The sequence below is a fragment of the Pipistrellus kuhlii genome, unplaced genomic scaffold (genome assembly GCF_014108245.1).
Source record: "Pipistrellus kuhlii isolate mPipKuh1 unplaced genomic scaffold, mPipKuh1.p scaffold_m20_p_23, whole genome shotgun sequence".
Classification (NCBI taxonomy): domain Eukaryota; kingdom Metazoa; phylum Chordata; class Mammalia; order Chiroptera; family Vespertilionidae; genus Pipistrellus; species Pipistrellus kuhlii.
In genome coordinates, this window is record NW_023425522.1 from 1,341,955 (window position 1) to 1,362,068 (window position 20,114).

The following is a 20,114-nucleotide window of genomic DNA, read 5'->3' on the forward strand; positions in this document are numbered from 1 at the left end:
CACGTTTCCAAAGCCCGCAGAGCAGACAGGAGGCTGGGGTACCCCGCCCTTATGGCGCGCTCGCCACCCCCAGGTTATTTCCTTCTGAGACCCAGAGAGCCAGGCTGAGGAGAGAGGACCAAATACGTTTTCATCTTAATATTTTTATTTTAGAGAGGGAGGAGGGGGAGGAGGGGAGAGAGAGATCAAGAGATCAATGCGAGAGAGATACATTGATCAGTTGCCTCCCATATGCACCCCACCGAGGATTGGACCTTCAGCCTACGTATGTGCCCGGACCAGGGATCGAACCTGTGATCTCTGTGCACAGGACAATGCTCTAACCAACTGACCTGCTGCCCAGGGCACTGTCCTTTCCAGTTGCTTCATTTTTAAGAGAGAAGTCCAAACGATCTGGATCCTTATGATGGAACTAAGTGGCCTTGGCTTTGTGACACTCTGGCAATGGGGTGGGAAATGAAGCCACCTGAGGGTTAGCTGACTGAGGCGAGGGAGCTGGGAGGCCGGTCTGAGCTCCCCTGGTTTGCTGTGACTCGGTGTTCCCGCGTGGAGGGTTAATGTTAACCGCACCCGTTACTGAGTAACAGGCCCAGCGGGCTGGCAGGCCGGCGTGTTCCCGTGGCAGCACTCCCCGTGACCGCCCTGGAGGGCTGGTGTCCCGGGCAGACTCCAAGGTGTGAGAGCCACAGGCGTCCCCGCGGTGCCCGCCGACCGCTCGCCGTTAATGAGTGAACGAGTGTCGGGCGGGAGGCCCAGCCGTCACTGCCACCAGCCAGGGGGGTCTGGGTCAGGATGGAGCGCAGCCCCAGCCTCGTCTCCTCAGGGGCAGTGACATGGCAGTGTCACGGCCTCTGTTGGCGGCTGGGTGATGCCGCCTGAGGGTGCTGGCACAGGAAGGGCCGGTGCACGAGCTGGGCCTGTCCTCGGCTCCGGCTCCGGCGCTCGCTGGGCACCAGGGCCCTTCGCATCCTGAGGAAGAGGCACGCTGAGGCCTGGGCTGCTTCAGGCCTGGAAGGGGCATCAGGGCAGGTCCCACGGCCCCTCGGAGTCCAGTCTGGGACCAGGCAGCTGCGGCTGGAAGTGGAGCCACGTCCCAGGCTCCTGGCCTCTCCCTGGGGCAGGCTGCCAGGCGGGGTGCGGGGTGCGGGGTACGGGGTGCCCTGGTCCCACCCCTCACGCGCCTCTCAGGAGCCACCCATGGGTAGCGCCTTTCTGGGAACATTCTGGTGGTTTGGATCACTCCATTTCCTGTATTTCCCCCAAACCTCCTCTAAATTCAAGGGGCCCCTCCCCGCCCTCCCGCTCAGTTCTGCCTGAGGGCGCCCCGCACTTTGAAGCAGGTGCCCCTCTGGCCACGGGCTGGGCGGCCACGGGGTTGGGACGCCCTGTCCAGCTCGGTTTAATGATCAATTTACCGCGGCCGGGAGTGCTGTCTGCCTGGCTCTGCCCCTTCGGCGCAGAGAAGGCCCTGCCCCAGGATGGCGGCCGACAACACCACGGGCGACCCCCCGGCCCCGGGCGCGCAGCTGAGCCTGGCCGACATCATCGTCATCGCCGTGTACTTTGCCGCCAACGTGGCCGTGGGCGTATGGGTGAGAGGCTGCGGCGTGGGCCTGGGCCCGCAGCATCTCCCGGTGACCAGAGCGTTGGGTCCTGCCCTCGTCCTGGGATGGGTTTGCAGACTGGGACCAGCTTCCTCTCTCCGGGCAGCAGGCTCTCAGCCTCGAAGTGAGCAGAGGAGGGGCTGGGGGATGGGGCTGGGAGCCGGCCTCCGTCACCTCCACGCCAACATCGACCTGAGCACCAGAGCCTGTCTGGATGCCCCGCCGCTGGGTCAGAACCCTGGGTCTCTGGCTTTTAAGACATCTGTGCCTGCTGCCTGGCCCAACCCATGAGCCAGCTTCTCTCGCCCTTGCTAAGAAAGACCTGACAGAACCCATCACAGAACCCAGTGGGTGGAGGCCCCAGGAGTGCAGGGCCCCCTGTCCACCTGTCCCCCTGTCCCCCGTCTGCCTGTCCCCCTGTCTGCCTGTCCCCCTGTCTGCCTGTCCACCTGACCCCTGTCCCCCTGTCCCCCTGTCCCCCTGTGTCCCTGTCCCCCATCCCAGTCACCCTGTCCCCCTGTCCCCCTGTCCCCCTGTCTGCCTGTCTGCCTGTCCCCCTGTCCGCCACGGCTCCACACGGCCATCGCCGCAGGGGTCCCGGGCCTGGGGGGGCAATGGCAGTGCGCCCGGCCCCGTGGACAGGGGAGGCTGCTGTTTACGTGGGATGGGGATCTCTGAGGCTGTCCCGATGCTGGGCTCAGCAGAGGTCAAGCCCCCATGCCAGGTGCCAGGTGCCCAGGTGCCAGGTGCCCAGGTGCCCGGGCCAGTGTCCGGAGCCCTGGCTGGTCTTCGCTTCCGCTTCGGCCTGACTGGGGTGGGAGAGGGGGGGTTGGGTGCTGCTCGGCATCCTAGGAAGCTGCTTGGCTTCCTGGGCCTCGGCGTGGTGATCTGTAAGATGGACGCCCGCCTACCTGGTCCTCAGTCCACGTCCTGTAGTGGAGGCGGTCTACCTGAGAGGCCCTGGGCTGCACCCTGCTGCTGCCGCCTCCATTGCTGCAGTGGTGGTGGTGGTGGTGGTGGTGGTGATGGTAGTGGTGGTGGTGGTGATGGTAGTGGTGGTGGTGGTGGTGGTGATAGTTGTGATGGTAGTGGTGGTGGTGGTGGTGGTGATAGTTGTGATGGTGGTGATGGTAGTGGTGGTGGTGGTGGTGGTGATGGTAGTGGTGGTGGTGGTGGTGGTGATGGTAGTGGTGGTGGTGGTGGTGATGGTGGTGGTGGTGGTGGTGGTGGTGGTGATAGTTGTGATGGTAGTGATGGTGGTGGTGGTGGTGGTGGTGGTGGTGGTAGTTGTGATGGTAGTGATGGTGGTGGTGGTGGTGGTGGTGGTGATAGTTGTGATGGTAGTGATGGTGGTGGTGGTGGTGGTGGTGGTGGTGGTGATGGTAGTGGTGGTGGTGGTGGTGGTGATGGTAGTGGTGGTGGTGGTGATGGTAGTGGTGGTGGTGGTGGTGGTGGTGGTGATAGTTGTGATGGTAGTGATGGTGGTGGTGGTGGTGATAGTTGTGATGGTAGTGGTGGTGGTGGTGGTGGTGATGGTGGTGGTGGTGGTGGTGGTGGTAGCTGTGGTGGTGGTGGTGGTGGTGGTGGTGGTGATGGTAGTGGTGGTGGTGGTGGTGGTGGTGGTGATAGTTGTGATGGTAGTGATGGTGGTGGTGGTGGTGGGATTAGCGGTGTTGCTGGAAGGTGTGGGTGGAGGTCAGTGTGATGTGGTGGTGGTTAGAGCAGCCACAGCAGCAGCAGGTGGAGGTGACTCTCCTGGGATTGAGTGGTGAGCCACAGGGAAAGTGGGCTCAGCCTGACGCTGCCCTCGGAGCTCGGCTTCTCCACCGTCTCCGTCTCCTGGAACTCAGTGTGGTCGGTGAGCGGGCCTGGCTGTGCCGGGAGCACGGGGATGTGCGTGTCCTGCAGCCACGGCCGTGTCCGGGAGGCGGGCATTCAGAGGGCACGGCACGCTCCGTGGACAACAGAGGCTCCTGCTGAGACGAGCGAGGCGGAGCGGCCGGCCCGGCCTCGGGGGGACGGAGGAAGGCTTCCCGCCAGCACCAGCGGGGACTCGGCGCGAGGCCCTGAGGAGGGGGTGGGCACCAGGCCCTGAGGAGGGGGTGGGCACCAGGCCCTGAGGAGGGGGTGGGCACCAGGCCCTTAGGAGGGGGTGGGCACCAGGCCCTGAGGAGGGGGTGGGCACCAGGCCCTGAGGAGGGTGTGGGCACCAGGCCCTGAGGAGCGGGTGGGCACCAGGCCCTGAGGAGAGGAGGGGGTGGGCACCAGGCCCTGAGGAGGGGGTGGGCACCAGGCCCTGAGGAGGGGGTGGGCATCAGGCTGTCTCTGTGCTGCCAGACTCCACCTGTCCTGGCACCCCCGGTGTGGGGGTGGGAGTCTGACCTGTGCCTCCCTGAGACCACACCAGCCCAGTGGGTGCAGCTGGCAGAGCTGTGAGCAGAGCGGGGAGCCAGGGCCCTCGGGCTGGGAGGTGCCCGGGGCCAGAGCAGAGGGGCCGGGGGCAGGCACATCTCGGTACAGAGCCCGGTGGGAGGTCAGGAGAGCTGGAGGGCCTTCAGGTCATGCCCCTGGGGGAGAGGCTGAGTTACCCTCTGCCTCCATTAGGCATCTGTTAACAGCGGCAGAAACCTGTTTCTCAGGAGCTCGCACACAGGAACGCCAGGCCTCCCCTGAGAGCCTCAGCGAGGGCTGCAGGCACAGGGCGGTCTGGGGTCCGCACAGCACCAAGGCCTCCGCCCACGGGTGGCTCTGTCCTGAGCCAGTTTCCCTCAAGAAGGCAGGACGCGGCCTCGCGGTCCAGCTGGGTCTAAATGCTGAGCCCGCTCGGAACCCGCCCTGCAGAGGGCTCTCGGTGGGGAACACGGGGTGGACCTGGTGCCGGCGCCAGAGCGGCTTCCTCCTCCCCCTCGCAGGGCCCAGGAGCTGCACTCGGACCACCGCCTCTCAGCCAGGGCGGCCCTGCCGGTGACAGCTGAGGGTGTGACAGGCGCTGGAGATGGGGTGGGAATCCGAGCCAGTTGTGGGAAAGGGGAACGGAAAGGAAAACGTGGAGGCGATGGGCAGAGCGGAGTCCTGGAAGAGGGGAAGGCGCCAGCACAGGCAGGGCTGCGGCCGGAGCTGACGGAGCCTCCAGGCTGCAGCGCACGCAGCCCCGTGGCCACAGGCTGAGGGGGTCCTCGCGAGGGCCTGGGGCCGGGAAGGGCATGAGCCGCAGCAGAGGCTGTGGAGGAGGGCCGGAAGCGTTGGCGTGGTCACCTGGAGTGCGGGGTGTGGGCCATGGAAGCCTGGTGCTCGGTGACGGCTGCTCTGATCCGGCCTTTAGTGTGTGTCTGAGACACCTCCTGTGCCTCCTCTCCAAAGCTCTGCTGTTTTCCCTCTTACATCCTTTCACTCTCCCCCAGAGAGCACCAAGTGGGGCTTGAAAAAGACCCTATTCCCAGCGCAGAGCGAACACGGCGAGGGGAGAGCTCTTAGGGCCACAATCCAGAAGGGGACATGAGGCACGTGGTCACATTAAGTCACTCGCCCAGGCATTCTGACTTCAGACTTTTAAATCCCATACACACAGAGCCAGCCCCCATAAAAGGCAGGCAGGCCGCTCAGGGGATAATTCGTGGAAATGTATTAGAAATATAAATATTAGACGTAAGGAGTCAAGACCAAAGCCCTCATCCAGAGCAGAAGAAAGCCCAGCTTAGCCAAAACTGGTTTGTCTCAGTGGATAGAGCGTCGGCCTGCGGACTGAAGAGTCCCAGGTTCAATTCTGGTCAAGGGCATGTACCTTGGTTGCGGGCACATCCCCAGTAGGGGGTGTGCAGGAGGCAGCTGATCGATAATTCTCTCTCATTGATGTTTCTAACTCTCTATCCCTCTCTCTTCCTCTCTGTAAAAAATCAATAAAATATATTAAAGATTGCTTTGGGTGATATGGACATTTGAATAATGTTATTCTACCAACCCATGAACACAGTATATGCTTCCACTTGCTTATATCTTCCTCTAACTCTTTTTTCAATGTCTTGTAGTTTTCTGAGAACAGGTCTTTTACCTCTTTGATAAAGTTTATTCCTAGATATCTTTTGTTTTGTTTTGTTTTGTTTTGTTTTTTGTTACAATGGTAAATGTGATTTTTTTAAGTTTCTCTTTTTTGATAATTCATTATTGGTGTATAGAAATTCCATTGATTTCTGGATGTTAATTTTGTATCTTGCTACTTTAACAAATTCATTTATTAAATCTATTGATAGTAGTTTTTTTTTTTTTTTTAATGGAGTCTTTAGGGTTTTCTATGTACAATAATGAGAGCTTGCTTTACTTCCTCCTTTCCAATTTGGAAGTCTTTTATTTCTTCTTCTTGCCTGATTGCTGTGGCTAAGATTTCCAGTGCTATGTTGAATAAGAGTGGTGAAAGAGGACATTACTGTCTTGTTCCTGCTCTTAATGGGATGCTTTTAGTTTTTGGTCATTGATATTGGCTGTGGGTTTGTCATACATGGCCTTTATCATGCTGATCCCTCTAGTCCCACTTTGCTGAAAATTTTTATCAAAAATGGATGTTGGATTTTGTCAAATGATTTTTCTGCATCTATTGTATGATCATGTGATTTTTAAAAAGTATGTTTTTACTAATTTCAGAGAAGAAGGGAGATGGGAAAAGAGATACAATAGAAACATCAATGATGAGAGAATCATTGATCAGCTGCCTCATGTACACCCCCTACTGGGTATCGAGCCCACAGCCCAGGCATGTGCCCTTGACCAGAATCAAACTTTGTACCCTTCAGTCTGCAGGCTGATGCTCTATCCACTGAGCCAAACCAGCTAGGGCAGTAGCTCTGTTCTTAACTTTTTGAGGAATCGCCGGACTGCTTTCCATAGTGGTTGTACCAGCAGTGAATGAGGGTCCCTTCCCCACAGCCTCTCCAACGCTGTCATTGCTTGTCTTGTTGATAAGGGCACTCTGTCCGGTGTGAGGCGGCACCTCACTGTAGTTTTGATTTGCATTTCCCTAATTGCCAGTGAGGAGGAACATCTTTTCGTGAATCTATTGGCTGTTTGTCTTCTTGGGAGAGATGTATTTTCAGGTCCTCTGCCCACTTTTTGATTGGGTTGTTTATTTGTTTGATGTTAAGTCTTAACAAGTTCTTTATATATTTTGGAAATTAAACCTTTGTTGGAACTACTATTTGCAAATATCATCTTCCATCTAGTTGGCTGCCCGTTTTTTGTTGTTGTTGTTGTCTGTTTCTTTTGTTGTGCAGAAGCTTTTCAGTTTGATGTAGTCCCATTCATTTATTTTTGCCTTTACCTACCTTGCCTTTGGGGTCAAGTCTATAAAATGTTCTCTACCACTCAAGTCCATAAGTTTGGTTCCTGTATTTTCTTCTGTGTAACTTATTGGTTCGGGTCTTATATTTAGGTCTTTGATCCATTTTGGATTAATTGTTGTACATGGGGACAAACTGTATCCAGTTTCATGCGTTTGCATGTGTCTTTCCAGTTTTCCCAGCACCATTTTATTGAAGAGACTATCTTTACTCCAATGTGTGTTTCTGGCTCCTTCAATGATCTGTCCATATACATGTGGTTTTATTGCTGGGCTCTCTGTTCTGTTCCATTGATCTGTGTGTCTGTTTCTCTGGCACTACCATGCTGTTCTGATTATCATGGCTCTGTAGTATAATTTGAAATTAGGTAGTGTGATACCTCCAGCTTGGTTCTTTTTTCTCAGGGTTGCCTTGGCTATTTGGAGTCTTTTGTGATTCCATACAAATCTGATGATTTCTCGAAAAAATGACATTGGGATTTTGATGACGATTGCATTAAATTGGTATATCGCTTTGGGTAATATGGCCATTTTAGCTACAAACACAGGGTATCTTTCCATTTTGTTGTGTTTTTTTCAGACTCTCTTAATAATGCTTTGTAATTTTCAGTATATAGGTCTTTCACATCCTTTGTTAAGCTTATTCCTAAGTATTTTATTCTTTTGGTTGTAATTGCAAAAGAAATTGTTTTTTCATTTCTTTTTCAGAAGTTTTGTTGTTTGTGTACAGGAAGGCAATGATTTTTGCATGTTGATTTTGTACCCTGCAACTTCACTGTGTTTATTGTTTCTAATAGTTTTTTTGGTGGAGTCTTTAGGGTTTTCTACATGCAGAATCATGTTGTCCACAAAAAGTTAGTTTGGCTTCTTGCTTCCCTATTTGGATGTCTTTTGTTTCTTTTTCTTGTCTGACTGCTCTGGCTAGGACTCCCAGCATTATGCTGAATAAGAGTGGTGAGAGTGGACATCTTTTTCTTGTTCCTAACCTTAAAGGAAGAGCTTTCAGTTTTTCACCATTGAGTATATCAGTTGAGGGTTTATCGTTTACTAGATGCTCAGTGCACGAAATTTGTTTGTTTCTATGTATTGGGTAGAGCTGCTAAGCCTCCTTGAGTTGATAGAGTGGCCTTGTGTAATAGATGTCCTATAGGACCCAATGGCTCAGCCTCCCCAATCACCTGCAATGGACATTCTTGGTACACCCCTTTGTGGGATGTGTGCACAGTCTTGTGGTTGAGCCTTGATTGCTGTTGGTATCACTGGGAGGAATTGACCTCCAGGCCAATTGGCTATGAGGACCAGCTGTAATTACAATGGGAGATCTGCTGTGCAGGAGGCACCTTGTGGAGTAGGACTTGCTTCAATGGGGTTTTGGTGCTCACTGAGTCTTCCCCGTGAGTGTTATCGCTTATGGATGTGAAGAGTTGTAATCTGGTGTGGTCTCACACTGATCACTGGGTACACTGGCTCTTGGGTCTCCAGGGAGGTGCAAAGTCAGCCACTGCCTGGGGCCATCCAGCAGGATCTACAGAGAGAGCTGCAGATTCCTCCTCTTTGTATCGAGTTTGGAAGTGCCAGATGAGGCCAGACAGGCTGGTGCTGGTACCAGGTCTTGGGGTTTTTATTGACAGGTTTGGGGCTCCCTGATCCAGCTGCAGCTTGTTTAACAGGTTTTTAGTCTTTGAAAGGATAGGCCATTAATATGCAAAAGCCACTGAGCACAGCTTGGGTGGGGTTGTAAATTGAGTGGGGCGTGGTCTCAGGGAATCACCAGGACAGAACAAACAGAGATGGCTGCCAGTCAGGTCCCAGCACAGGAACAATGACCGCTGCCAGCACCTTCGTCTGGAAGAAAGCCACCCCTGAGTTCCTTCCCCGATGCCAGACAGTCCAGTTTCTCCCCGTATGTGTCTGGGTCCCCCAGAGCCTCTTACCAACACTGGAAGTCAGAGGAAGCGAGGAAAATTCAGTTCATGGTGCCGGCCTTTTAAGGAGCTGTGTCACTCAGCTCCAATCCACATTGGTTTTTCAAGTCCACAGTTCTTATGGCCTGTAGGGACTTCTTTCCCCAGCTCTGGACTCTGGGCTGGGGGTCTTGTGTGGGGCTGGGACCCCTTGCTCCTCTGGGCGCCCTGCACAGGGGTGATTTTCCTCACAATTAAAAATGTGGCACACCTGGTGCCAGCCCAGCTTGTTCTGTGCCTCTGCACCTCCTACCAGTCTCAGTGTGCTTTCTTCTTTACCTCACTAATCGTAGGACTTTCACTCAGCCAGCTTTGTAGCAGTTTTGGATGATGATTGTTCTGTATTTTAGTTGTAATTTTGATGTTGTTGTGGAAGGCAGTGAGTACAGCATTTGCCTATGCTGCCCTCTTATTTCTCTTAGTAGTTCACTCTTAATCTCCTTAATTGCATGCTTCATTTCCAGGATTTCTGATTAGTTCTTTTTTTAAAGTATCAATTTCTTTGGTAAAGTACTCATTTTGTTCTTTGATTTATTTGCTGAGAGCATTTGAATTGCCTGTCTATATTTCCTCATATTTCATTGAGTATTTTCAGAACGGCAAATCTCTATCATTTATGTCATATACTAGTGGCCTGATGCACGAATGAAGATTCATGTAAGAATGAGCTTTCATTCTTCTGGCTGCTGGCACCACCTTCGCTCTGCCCAGCCTGCCTTCTGGCCCAGAGCTGCCTTTAAGCCTTCTCATGCTTCTCAGAAGCCCCAAGCAGCTGGGGTGGTGCAGAATGCCTGCGTTCCGCCCTTCCCTGACAGCTCTGCACCTGCATATGCAAATTAATCTGCCATCTTTGTTGGGTTAATATGCATACTCATACCTGATTGGCTGGTAGGTGTCATGAAAGCACCATCAATTAGCATGCTACTCTTTTATTAGGTAAATTTCCATATGGTATAGATTGCTTCTGGGCTATGAACTTCCCTCTCAGAACTGCTTTCACTGTGTCCCATTGCTTTTGGGTGATGGCATGTCCATTTTCATTTGTTTTCAGGAAGTTTTATTTCTCCCTTGATCTCATTGTTAACCCATTCATTGTTTAATAACATGCTATGTAGCCTCCATATGTTGAATATTTTTGAGGTTTTTTATTATAGTTTATTTCTAGTTTCATGCTATTATGATCTTAGAATCCGATATAATAAAAGCCTATGCAATGTTGTCACAAGATGGCCATCACAAGATGGCTGTGCACACAGTAGAGGTAGGGCCCAGTGGCCGTTCCGACCCTCAGTGAGAACTGAGGGTCCCACAGCTCTGCGTGGCATGGAGGAGGCTGGTCCTGGTATCTCTGCCACCTTGCACACAGGAGGCGGGTCCCAGTGCAGGAGGCGGGTCGTGGCAAGGGAGGGCAGTCACGGGTGATCAGGTTGGTGGGGGAGGGCAGTTGTGGGCGATAAGGCTGGCAGGGGAGCAGTTAGGCATCAATAGGGCTAGCAGGGGAGTAGTTAGGGCAGGCAGAAGCAGTTTAGGGGCAGTCAAGCAGGTAGGCAGGCTAGCGGTTAGGATCCAGTGGTCCCAGATTGTGAGAGGGATGCTGGACATCCCCCGAGGGGTCCCAGATTGGAAAGGGTACAGGATGGGTTAAGGGACGCCCCCATGCACAAATTTCATGCACCGGGCCTCTAGTCCTATACACTGAGTGGCTGGATTATTATGATCTCTGAATGTATAATCTGGCCACTCAGTGTAGACTGACCATAGATAGAGTTGGGATTTTAAAATAAGGTTTTTCCATGTATAAGAACTGCATTGTGGGTAGTTAGAAAGAAGCAGAGGACTTACTAGCCAGAGGCTGGTCCCTTGACACATCAAGATTTGCAAGCTTTCCCTTATACATAAATACACTGAGTGGCCAGATTATACGTGTTCAGAGATCATAATAATCTGGTCACTCAGTGTGTAATAAAAACTTAATATGCTACTTGGACTGATGGCTGAATGACTTTCCGGAATGACCAGTGTGTGGGGGGTGTCACGGGGCCGTGGAGCAGAGAGGCAGCCAGGGCCATGAGGCAGCCGGGGCTGCAAAGGCCAAGGCAGCTGGGGCTGCAAGGGCCGGACCTCTTGTCTGAATTTTGTGCATCGGGCCTCTAATATACTTGATATGATTTCAGTCTTATTGAACATAAAGGCTTATTTTGTGTCCTAACAGGTAGTCTATTTTTAAGAATGTTCCACTTGAGAATAATGTATATTCTGAAGCTTTGGGATGAAATGTTCTATAAAAATCAATTAAATCCCCCTGATCTAGTGTGTCATTTAAGGTTGCTGTTTCCTTGTTGATTTCTTTTGTATGAAAAACCTCCAGTGATGTCAGTGAAGTCCTCTACTATGAAGGTATTGCTGACAATTTCTCCCTTAAAGTTCTCCAGGATGTTTTATTTTATTTATTTATTTATTTATTTATTTTTAAATATATATTTTATTGATTTTGTACAGAGAGGAAGGGAGAGAGATATAGAGTTAGAAACATCAATGATGGGAGAGAAACATCGATCAGCTGCCTCCTGCACACCCCACAATGGGGATCAAGCCTGCAGCCTGGACATGTGCCCTGACTGGGAATCAAACACATCTTGATTGGGTCTCTCTCTGCCTCCTGAATTTGTGTGACTTTTTCCTTCACCAGGTTTGGGAAGTTTTCTGTCATTATTTCTTCAAATAGGTTCTTTACCCCTTGATCACTTCTTCCTCTGGTGCAAATGATGCAAATGTTACAGTTCATGTTGCCCCAACGTTCCCTTAAATTCTTGTCATACTTTTTTTCTTTTTAAAAATATATTTCTTATTGACTTTTGAGAGGAACAGAAAATGAGAGAGAGTTAAAATATCAATGATGAGAGAATCATTGCTTGGCTGCCTGCTACATGCCCCACACTAGGTATGTTCACTGACCGGGAATTGAACCATGACCTTCTGATTCAGAGGTCGATGCTCAACCACTGAGTCATGCTGCTCAAGCTGTCATCATACTTTTTAAGTGTTTATTTTATTTTATTTTTGCTGCTCTAATTGAGTGTTTTTTTCTACCTTATCTTCCAAATCACTAATTTGATCCTTTGCTTCCTCCAGCCTCTTTAAATTCCTTCTAGTGTCTTCTTGATTTCAGATATGGTATTTTTCATTTCTGACTGGTTCTTAATCACGATTTTTCTCTCCGTTTTAATGCTGATGTCTCCCCACTAAGTTCCGTGTAGTTCCCATTAAGTTCTTTGTAGTTTTCACTAAGTTCCTTGAGCATCCTTTTAACCATTAATCTGAACTCTGTGTCTGATAAATTGCTTACCTCCATTTCATTTAGCTCTTTTTCTGGAGAGTCATTTTTTCCCCTCATTTCATTTGGGGGTTGTTTCTTTGTCTCCCCATTTTAGTTGTTGCTTTGTGTTTGTTTCTATGAATTAGGTAGAACTGCTACGACTCCCAGGCTTCATGGGTGGTCTTTTGTAGTAAATGTCCTGTGGGACCCAGTGGTATAGTCTTCTTGATCTCCTGAACTGGATTGTCCCTTTTGTCACTTCTTCGGGCTTTTCTGCTGTAATTGGGTCTTTTTAAAACACATATATTTTTATTGATTTTAGAGGGAGAGAGAGATAGAACATCAATGATGAGAGAGAATCATTGACTGGCTGCCTCCTGCATGCCCCCCACTGGGGCGTGAACTCACATCTGGCATGTGCCCTGATTGGGAATCAAACCATGACCTCCTGGTTCATAGGTTGATGCTCAACCACTGAGCCACGCCGGCTGGGCATAATTAGGTCTTGATTGTTATTTTCCCATTCTTTGGTGGGATCTCCTCTCAGGCTGGCTGACTGTGAGGCTCAACCCTGACCATGTCACCTGAGCTGTTATTCAGATACAGTTGTTCTAACGCTCCACCCAGAAGTACAATTGGTATGACTCTGTTGATTGCTGTGCTTAATGGATATAGTCTAGTCCTGGCCAGGCGGTTCAGTTGGTTGGAGCATTGTCCTGATACACCCATGTTGTGGTTTCATTCTCAGTGAGGTGAGAAATGAGTAAAACTGCAGGAGGCCATGAGCCAGAAGTCAGAATGCAGAAGTCAGAACTGGAGCAAGAACTGAGAGAAGCTTGTGTCCTTGGAATGTTAGTTAATATCTTAAGCATTAATTTCTCCATCAGTTCACTCTCCATGTATTTTAACCGTTTTTAAAGTGTACAGTCGAGCGGCCTTTAGTACATCCACAATGCTGTGCAACCACCACCCCTAATTAGCTCCAAAATATTTTCATCACCCCAAAAGGAAACCCCAACTTACTAGCAGTCATTTTATTGCCCCCTCTCCCTGGCCCCTGGCAGCCACTATCTACTTTTTGTTTAAGGATTTACCTATTCTGGACATTTGTATGAACAGAACCACACCACACGTGGTCTTTTGTGCCTGATTTCTTTCACTGAACAGAATGTTTTCAAGAGTCAGCCATGTTGTAGCATGATTAGTATTTCATTCCATTGTGTGGAGACACCATGCTTGTTATGTACTCATCAGATGGTGGACATTTTTGGCTATGTGAATACTGCTGCTGTGAGCATCCATGTGTATGAGTTTAGTCTGAACCCTGTTTTCAGTTCTCTTAGATATGCACCTAGGAGGGGAATTGCTGGACATAGACTAATTGTGTGTTTAACTCTGAGGAATGGCCACGCTATTTTCCACAGCAATGGCACCATTGTACATTCTTCCCACAATGCACAGGGTCTCCAATTTCTGCTCTATCCTTGCAGTCCTCCTGTCGAGCCAGCAGGAACACCGTGAGCGGCTACTTCCTCGCGGGCCGGGACATGACATGGTGGCCGGTGAGTGCCCCCTGACTCCTCCCACCCCTCCTCCTATTGGGGCCACATCTGACCTGCAGGTCAGCCAGCATCCTTGAGGTCACTGGCCAGTCCAGTTTAAGCAGGTGGTGATGAGGCTGTCGGGGGGTCCCCAAGCTGGGGGTATGGGAGTGGGGTCCTGGAAACTGTGACGGCGGGAACTTTGGAATCTGGGTGGCTCACAGCTGATTCCTTTTCCTCTCTCCCCACCAGATCGGAGCCTCCCTCTTTGCCAGCAGCGAGGGTTCTGGCCTCTTCATTGGACTGGCCGGCTCAGGCGCAGCTGGGGGCCTGGCTGTGGCAGGCTTTGAGTGGAATGTGAGCTCCCAGAGTGGGGGTGCTGGGTGTGGGGGAGCAGGACCGTCCTGCACGGCCCTGGATAGGGCTCCTCTGGAGTATGCACCTCGGTGGCCAGAGGGGCACCTCCTAGCAACATAGGCCTGCCGGTGCCAGCTGGTTCTATGCACAGTGTTGCTGGGAGGTCTGGCTTCAAATGCCAAGATGCTGGGCAGACCAGCAGGAAGGCAGCTGCTGGCTTGGCTCAGGTCATCTGGTTACAGAGCTGCGAGGAGGGGAAGGAGCTGGCCTGAGGTCTCCTGGCAAGTCAGGCCTCAGACCCCCGGTCCCCATTTCTCCTCCGGAGCAGAGCTGTGGGGCTGTGCCTCGGCCTCACCCAGCCTCTCGCCCGCAGGCCACCTATGTGCTGCTGGCCCTCGCGTGGGTTTTTGTGCCGATCTACATCTCCTCGGAGGTGAGTCTGCTCCTGGGACCTCGCCGCAGCCTCCCCTGGGCCGGGGCCTTGAACCTTTTGGTGGCGGCAACGGGCAGGACCCTCTGGCCTCACTCACATGGGCAAACTCTCCAGGCTGTGTTTATTATTATGCAATTAACATGCCTATCACCCCAGCAAAGCAGGCCCCCGGACGTCAGCCCGGCACCTTCTCTGCTGGCTTGCCCGCTGCGACTAGGAGCCCATACCTCAGTGCCAGAGGGGCCCTCCCAGCACCTTAGGTCCAACAATGTCCAGATGTGTTCTGTGCAGCAGTGCTTCTGGGCACACAGCCACACACTTGGACAGCACACCTGGTGGCATGTCGGGGTGGCACACCGGGGGGTTACACCTGGGCAGCACTGCCCTGGCCTCTGCCCACTCTCCTAGCCCCAGCTGGGCAGTCACTACGTCTGGGGGACCCACTTCCTGGATGTCTCTCAGTCTGCCCTGCCCTGCCCCTCACCGTCACCTCCATTCAGCCTCATCGGTTTTGTCCTATCAGCTTCCGAGCCGTCCCCCGCTCCCCAGCAGCACCCCTCCAATCCGTTCCCCACTCAGCCTTGAGCAGCCCCCCCGCCCCCCCCCCCCCCCCCCCCCCCGGAGCCGGCCGCCACTGCCCTGCCTGAGCCTCAGATGAGGTGGAACCTTCGCCTGGAGTCCCAGGCTCAGTGGGCCCGGCCTGCCCTTGAGCAGCCCCCAGCCCGAGTGCTGGCACGGCTCCACAGTGACCCTGCCCGCCTCCCCAGATCGTCACCATGCCGGAGTACATCCAGAAGCGCTACGGAGGCCAGAGGATGCGCATGTACCTGTCCGTCCTGTCCCTGCTGCTGTCTGTCTTCACCAAGATATCGGTGAGCCGCCCACCTCCGCCTCCAGCCAGCAGAGCCTGGACACTCCCCACGCCGGAGGCCCCCCGAGCAGGCCCAACGTCCTCTCACCCTGTTTAACATCTGGGGAAACTGAGGCCCAAAGAAGGACCGTGCTGGCCTAGGTCACTCAGAGAGTTGGTGACAACGGGCCCAGGCCCCCCCGAGTGGGGCTCAGCAGCCAGCAGAGTTGGGGGAGAATGTAGGTTCTGTGCCCCCTGACTCACCGCAGGCTCTAGATGTGGGGCCCCAGGGGGTACTCAGGGTCAGGGGCTGTGGTGGACATCCCTGGTCAGCCTCTGGCCTTCCCTGGACCTGAACTGAGGTGAGCAGGACTGCCCACGAGGGGGCGCTGAGAGCCCGCCTGGTCTGGGCTGAGGTCCCGAGGCTGCAGGAGGCCCACCTGCTGCCTGTCACTGTGACTGGCCAGCACTGTCACCAGCTGGTCCCCAACAGCGCCCGCCCGGCATTGGGGTGCCGGCACAGCCTCTCCCCGGGGCCTGGGCCTGGTGCCGCGGGAAGGGTCAGAGCAGAAAGCACACCGGAATGCCCGTCAGCAGTGCTGGTGGCTTTCCTGTCCAAGCCCTGATTTTGCAGGCAGGGAGCCAAGGCCCGGGGAGGGCATGGCCTGGTCTCAGGCTTGCTGGTGGCTTCAGGGCAATGCCAGGCCTGGCTCTCACTCCCCTGGAGGGGCTCAGGAGCGGGGACCTGGCTGCATCCTGGGTCAGCCTGCTCAGAGCTGAGGAGCTTGGACAGACCTGGGACCTGAGACCCGAGCCTTGGCCCCCGAAGGCAGTGGACTGGCTGGCCTGCCTCTCGGGATCTGTGCAGGGGTTCGTGGGGGGGGGGGGCGGGAGGGAGGGAAGGATGTGGGAGCAATGTGCTCCGAGAGCCTGGCTTCTCCTCAGTGGTGCTCACCTCCCAGGCCTCCTTCAGGCCGGCTCTGGCCTGGGAAAACCCAGACAGGCCCTGGGTTTTGTGGAGGGAGAGGAGGCCCCACTGGTCAGCCAGGAGCTGCAGGCAGGCTCCCTGGAAATTAGGTCCCGGGAGAGGGACTGCTCCTCAGAGGCCCTGGGGCGGCCTGGGACTGGCTTGGTGCAGTCTAGGGTCCACCTGGACCACATGGCTCTCCCTGGGGGTCTGACCTGGCATTGGACCTGACCCTCCCCTCCCTGGGGCCTGGGGACAGTGGTCGGCCGTCCTCTGCACCCCTGGGCCTGGCCTCTCTGTGCACCCCCAGGTCAGCTCGGGGCCCAGAGCATCCTGCTCCTGTGCAGGCTTCCGGGACCTGCTGACAAGCAGGCACTGTTCTGCCCTCCAAAGACGAGGTGCTCTCGGAGCATCACGAGTTTCTGGCCCAGGGTTTCCCTTTGAGGCTGGGGGCCTGCTCCGATTGCGCTGAAGGCCCAGTTTAGAATTCCCCACCCCTGCGCCAGCGCCTCTCCTGGGAGCGGAGGCTCAGAAACAGACAGGACCTGGCCCTGCTCTGAGGGCACCCACAAACCCATGTGCCATCGGCTGTGGCTGCCATGCCCGCCCTGCCGGAGCGCGGCAGTGGGGGGAGGCTGGAGGCGCTGATGCCAGCGGTCCAAGTACCATGGGATGCTGGGGGTGGGCACCGCCAGGCTGGAGTCAGTGCCTCGAGCCCTCCCAGAGGGCAGGCCAGAGGGCAGGAGGCAAGAGGAGGAGCCCCTTGGGCTGCAGGGGCCGAGGCCTGGGCCTGGGGGGTTCCTTTATCCCCCGATGCAGCCCGCTGGGGGTCTGTGGTGAGGTTTATGTCTCACACTCAGAACCACCTGAGATGGCGGCATGGGTGGGACTTCCGGAATGAGGACCGGTTAGGGGAGGTCCTCGGAGACCTCCCTGTCCTGCAGCCCAGTGCACCGCGGAGACAGCTGAGCCCAAAGCATGGCTGACGTGCCGAAGGCCGTGCTGAGCCTGGCCGCTGCCTCCAGGCCCAGCCGGCCACTGCCCGCTGTGCCAGAGCAGCCACAATGGGATGCTCCAAGCTCCACTCTGTGAGGAGAGTGGCTCAGTTTACGCCCTGTAAGATGGGGAGCAACCCAGTGGACGTCAGGGCCGGGGCTCCAGCCTCGGAGGCCCTGGCTCCCTGGGCTGAGCCCCAGGGACGCCCACACACTGCACTCCCAGGACCCATCCCAGATGCAGCCTGTCCAGAGAGAGACCACAGGGCCTGCCTGCTGCCACCCTCCAAGGGGACCCGGTCTGCAGAGAGAACACGCTTCGGTGTTCAGAGAGGACCGCAGGGTGCAGGGAGCACCACTGGGACGGGGCTGAGGGAGCCCAGGTGCAGCTCCATCACGGTGTGGCTCTGGGCCTATCTGCTCTCTGGAAAGCAGGGAGTCTGGGCATGACACAGGCCAACTGGAGTCAAGGCCAACGGCACCTACACGGTCCTACACGTGCAGCCCTGGTTACGTCCCTGACCTCACCACGCCCTCTTCTCCCTGTTGCACCTGTCCTTCCAGCATGGCCTCCTCACAGCCTGAACATGCAGGCATGGTCCTGCTTCAGGGCCTTGGCGCTTGCCCTGGTCTCTGCCTGGAACCTTCTTTCCCTTGATAGCCACGTGGATCACCTGCTGACTTGTCTCAAGTCTTTCGAAGCTCACCTTCCCCTGGGGGCTGGCCTGCCCAGCAGGTCCGGACCCCTGGACCTGCTCCCTTTCCCACCCGTGTACTATCTTGCAGTATGCTGCATAGTTTGCTTAGAATGTCTGTTGTCACCCCCATTTCTCTCTTTGTTCAGTGATGTATCCCCAGTCCCACTCCATGGGAATGAATGAGATAATATATGCCAGGGATCAGCTATCTCTGTTTGTTTTGTCAAAGGGCCAGTAGTAAATACTGTGGCTTTGCAGGCCACATGCAAACTAGTTGAGCCTCCAACAAGCTGGGTTTGAACTGCGCAGTCCTCTGCTGCGTGACTTTTCCAGTAGCTTCGCCGTTGGCTCTCCGTTTCCTGGGTTTTGCATCCAGGATTGGGGGTCCACGGATGTGGAGGCCAACCATATGGATTCTTCTTACTCCGCGCACATCAGGGACTTGAGGGTCAGGGACATGGTGTCTGTGGGGTCCTGGAATCAACCCCCGCAGGCACCGAGGGACTGGAGGTAAGTGCCAGGGGGCACAGGAGGCAGGACCCCAGACCCAAGTTGTTCCAGGGCCATCGCCTCTGAAGTGAGAACGACACCGGTGGGCCAGTGCACAGCGGTGCGCCAGGCCCAGCTGAGCCCGGCGGTGACTCTGTTCTGGCTCTCGAGAGCTTAGTTCCAGACAGATAAGCACACAGACCAATGCAGTCACAATAAACAGCAAACGTGTGGCAAGAACAGCGAAGGCTGGGCTGCCGTGTGGGGAGAGAGCGGGAGTGGGACCAGGCTCGGGCGGGAGATGAGAACGTGGGTTCGCAGCAGCTGAGGGAAGCTGGTGGGGCTGGAGATGTGGCCGCAGCGGGAGTGGTGATGGCAGGGCTGCCCGGGGGCTTTTGCAGAGGGGGGGTGGGGAGGGGGCGCTGAGGTGACGGGATGGGGCGGAGGAGGGAAGTTGAGGTGATAGGGGAGACGCTGAGGTGACAGGGGAGGGTGGAGAGGGGAGGCCTGAGGTGGGAGGTGACAAGGGCGTTGGCGGTGGGACTGTCCTGCAGCTGTGGCTGGTGGGTCTGGTGCAGGGAGTGGCACAGGGGAGGTCTCTGCGGCCTGAGGGATGGTGATGGCCCCGGTGAGATGGGCCAGTGTGGGAGCGGATAATCTGGGGGAAATCGCCATGAGCTTCTCTGCTGCCACACGTGCAGGGGCACAAGGTCGGCCCAGCAGCGGGGAGCTCGGTGGGACAGCCCCTCTGGCCGCTGGGCCTCGCCCCGTCCCTCAGTGCCCTGGGCTCTGGGTGTTTTTCAAGCTCAGGAGATGGTGCCACAATGGGGTCCGCTGGCTCTAGGGACCTGGGAGCTCAGGGCCCCAGGGCCAGCCCCGCGAAGGCTGCAGTACGGCCCGCCTGGAGAGACTGCAGGGCTCCGGGCAGCGTGCTCCCCTCCAGTGCGCCTCCTTGTGGTGGAACCAGGCAGGACACCCCCCTGGGAGGACAGCCCAGCCTTAGAGATTCTCAGAATAAAGCAGTGTGTGTGTGCAGGCAGAGTGGGAGTGCCAGGCAGCCCCGGGCACTGCCTGGTTTCTGAGGGGAGAGGGGAAGCCCTGTGGGCAGACGGCTCCGTGTGGGCGCCACCAGGCCTCCCATTTGGGGAAGAAGTGGCAAGGTCAGTTGGCGAGGAGTGAGTTTGGGGTCAGATCACGGAGCAGCCCCCCAGCGGGTCCCGAGTGAGGCCAGGGCTCTGCCCAGCAGACCTGGCTAGCCTGTGCCCTCCTATGGGCCTCCTGTCCCTGCTGCTGCCCCTGCATCTTCTCCCAGGGTTCTGGCTTCGCCTCTATCTGCTCTCCTGGGCCCAGGAGAGAGGCACCGGGGGGAGTGGCCGGCGGGGTCCAGAGGGGATGGGGAGCTGAGTGCTCCTGCGGCCTCCCCTCCCCCCTTCACTTCATAGATAAGAGCCAGAGGCTAGGGTGGAGCAACCTGTAGCTGGGACAGTTGGCTAAGGACACAGACCCAGGTCCCTGCGGCTCTGGGTTTAGGACTCTGAGCTTCTACCGGTTGCAGCTGGCCTGGGTCTGCCGGG

The 20,114-nt window shown here is 55.2% G+C and overlaps 1 protein-coding gene across 3 annotated transcripts in view; it reads left to right on the plus strand.

Annotated features, from left to right (window-relative positions):
- The first annotated feature begins 1,457 nt into the window (after nucleotides 1-1,457).
- SLC5A10 (solute carrier family 5 member 10) overlaps nucleotides 1,458-20,114 on the plus strand; it is a 76,233-nt gene continuing 57,576 nt past the window's right edge. For 2 of the 3 annotated variants that reach the window (XM_045586474.1, XM_045586475.1), the window contains exons 1-5: nucleotides 1,458-1,592; nucleotides 13,701-13,772; nucleotides 14,004-14,108; nucleotides 14,482-14,541; nucleotides 15,309-15,413. In XM_045586474.1, the coding sequence (XP_045442430.1) occupies nucleotides 1,479-1,592; nucleotides 13,701-13,772; nucleotides 14,004-14,108; nucleotides 14,482-14,541; nucleotides 15,309-15,413 (456 nt within the window). In that variant the 5' untranslated portion in view covers nucleotides 1,458-1,478. The remainder of the gene's footprint in view (nucleotides 1,593-13,700; nucleotides 13,773-14,003; nucleotides 14,109-14,481; nucleotides 14,542-15,308; nucleotides 15,414-20,114) is intronic. The other variant, XM_036451869.2, reaches the window with a different exon arrangement.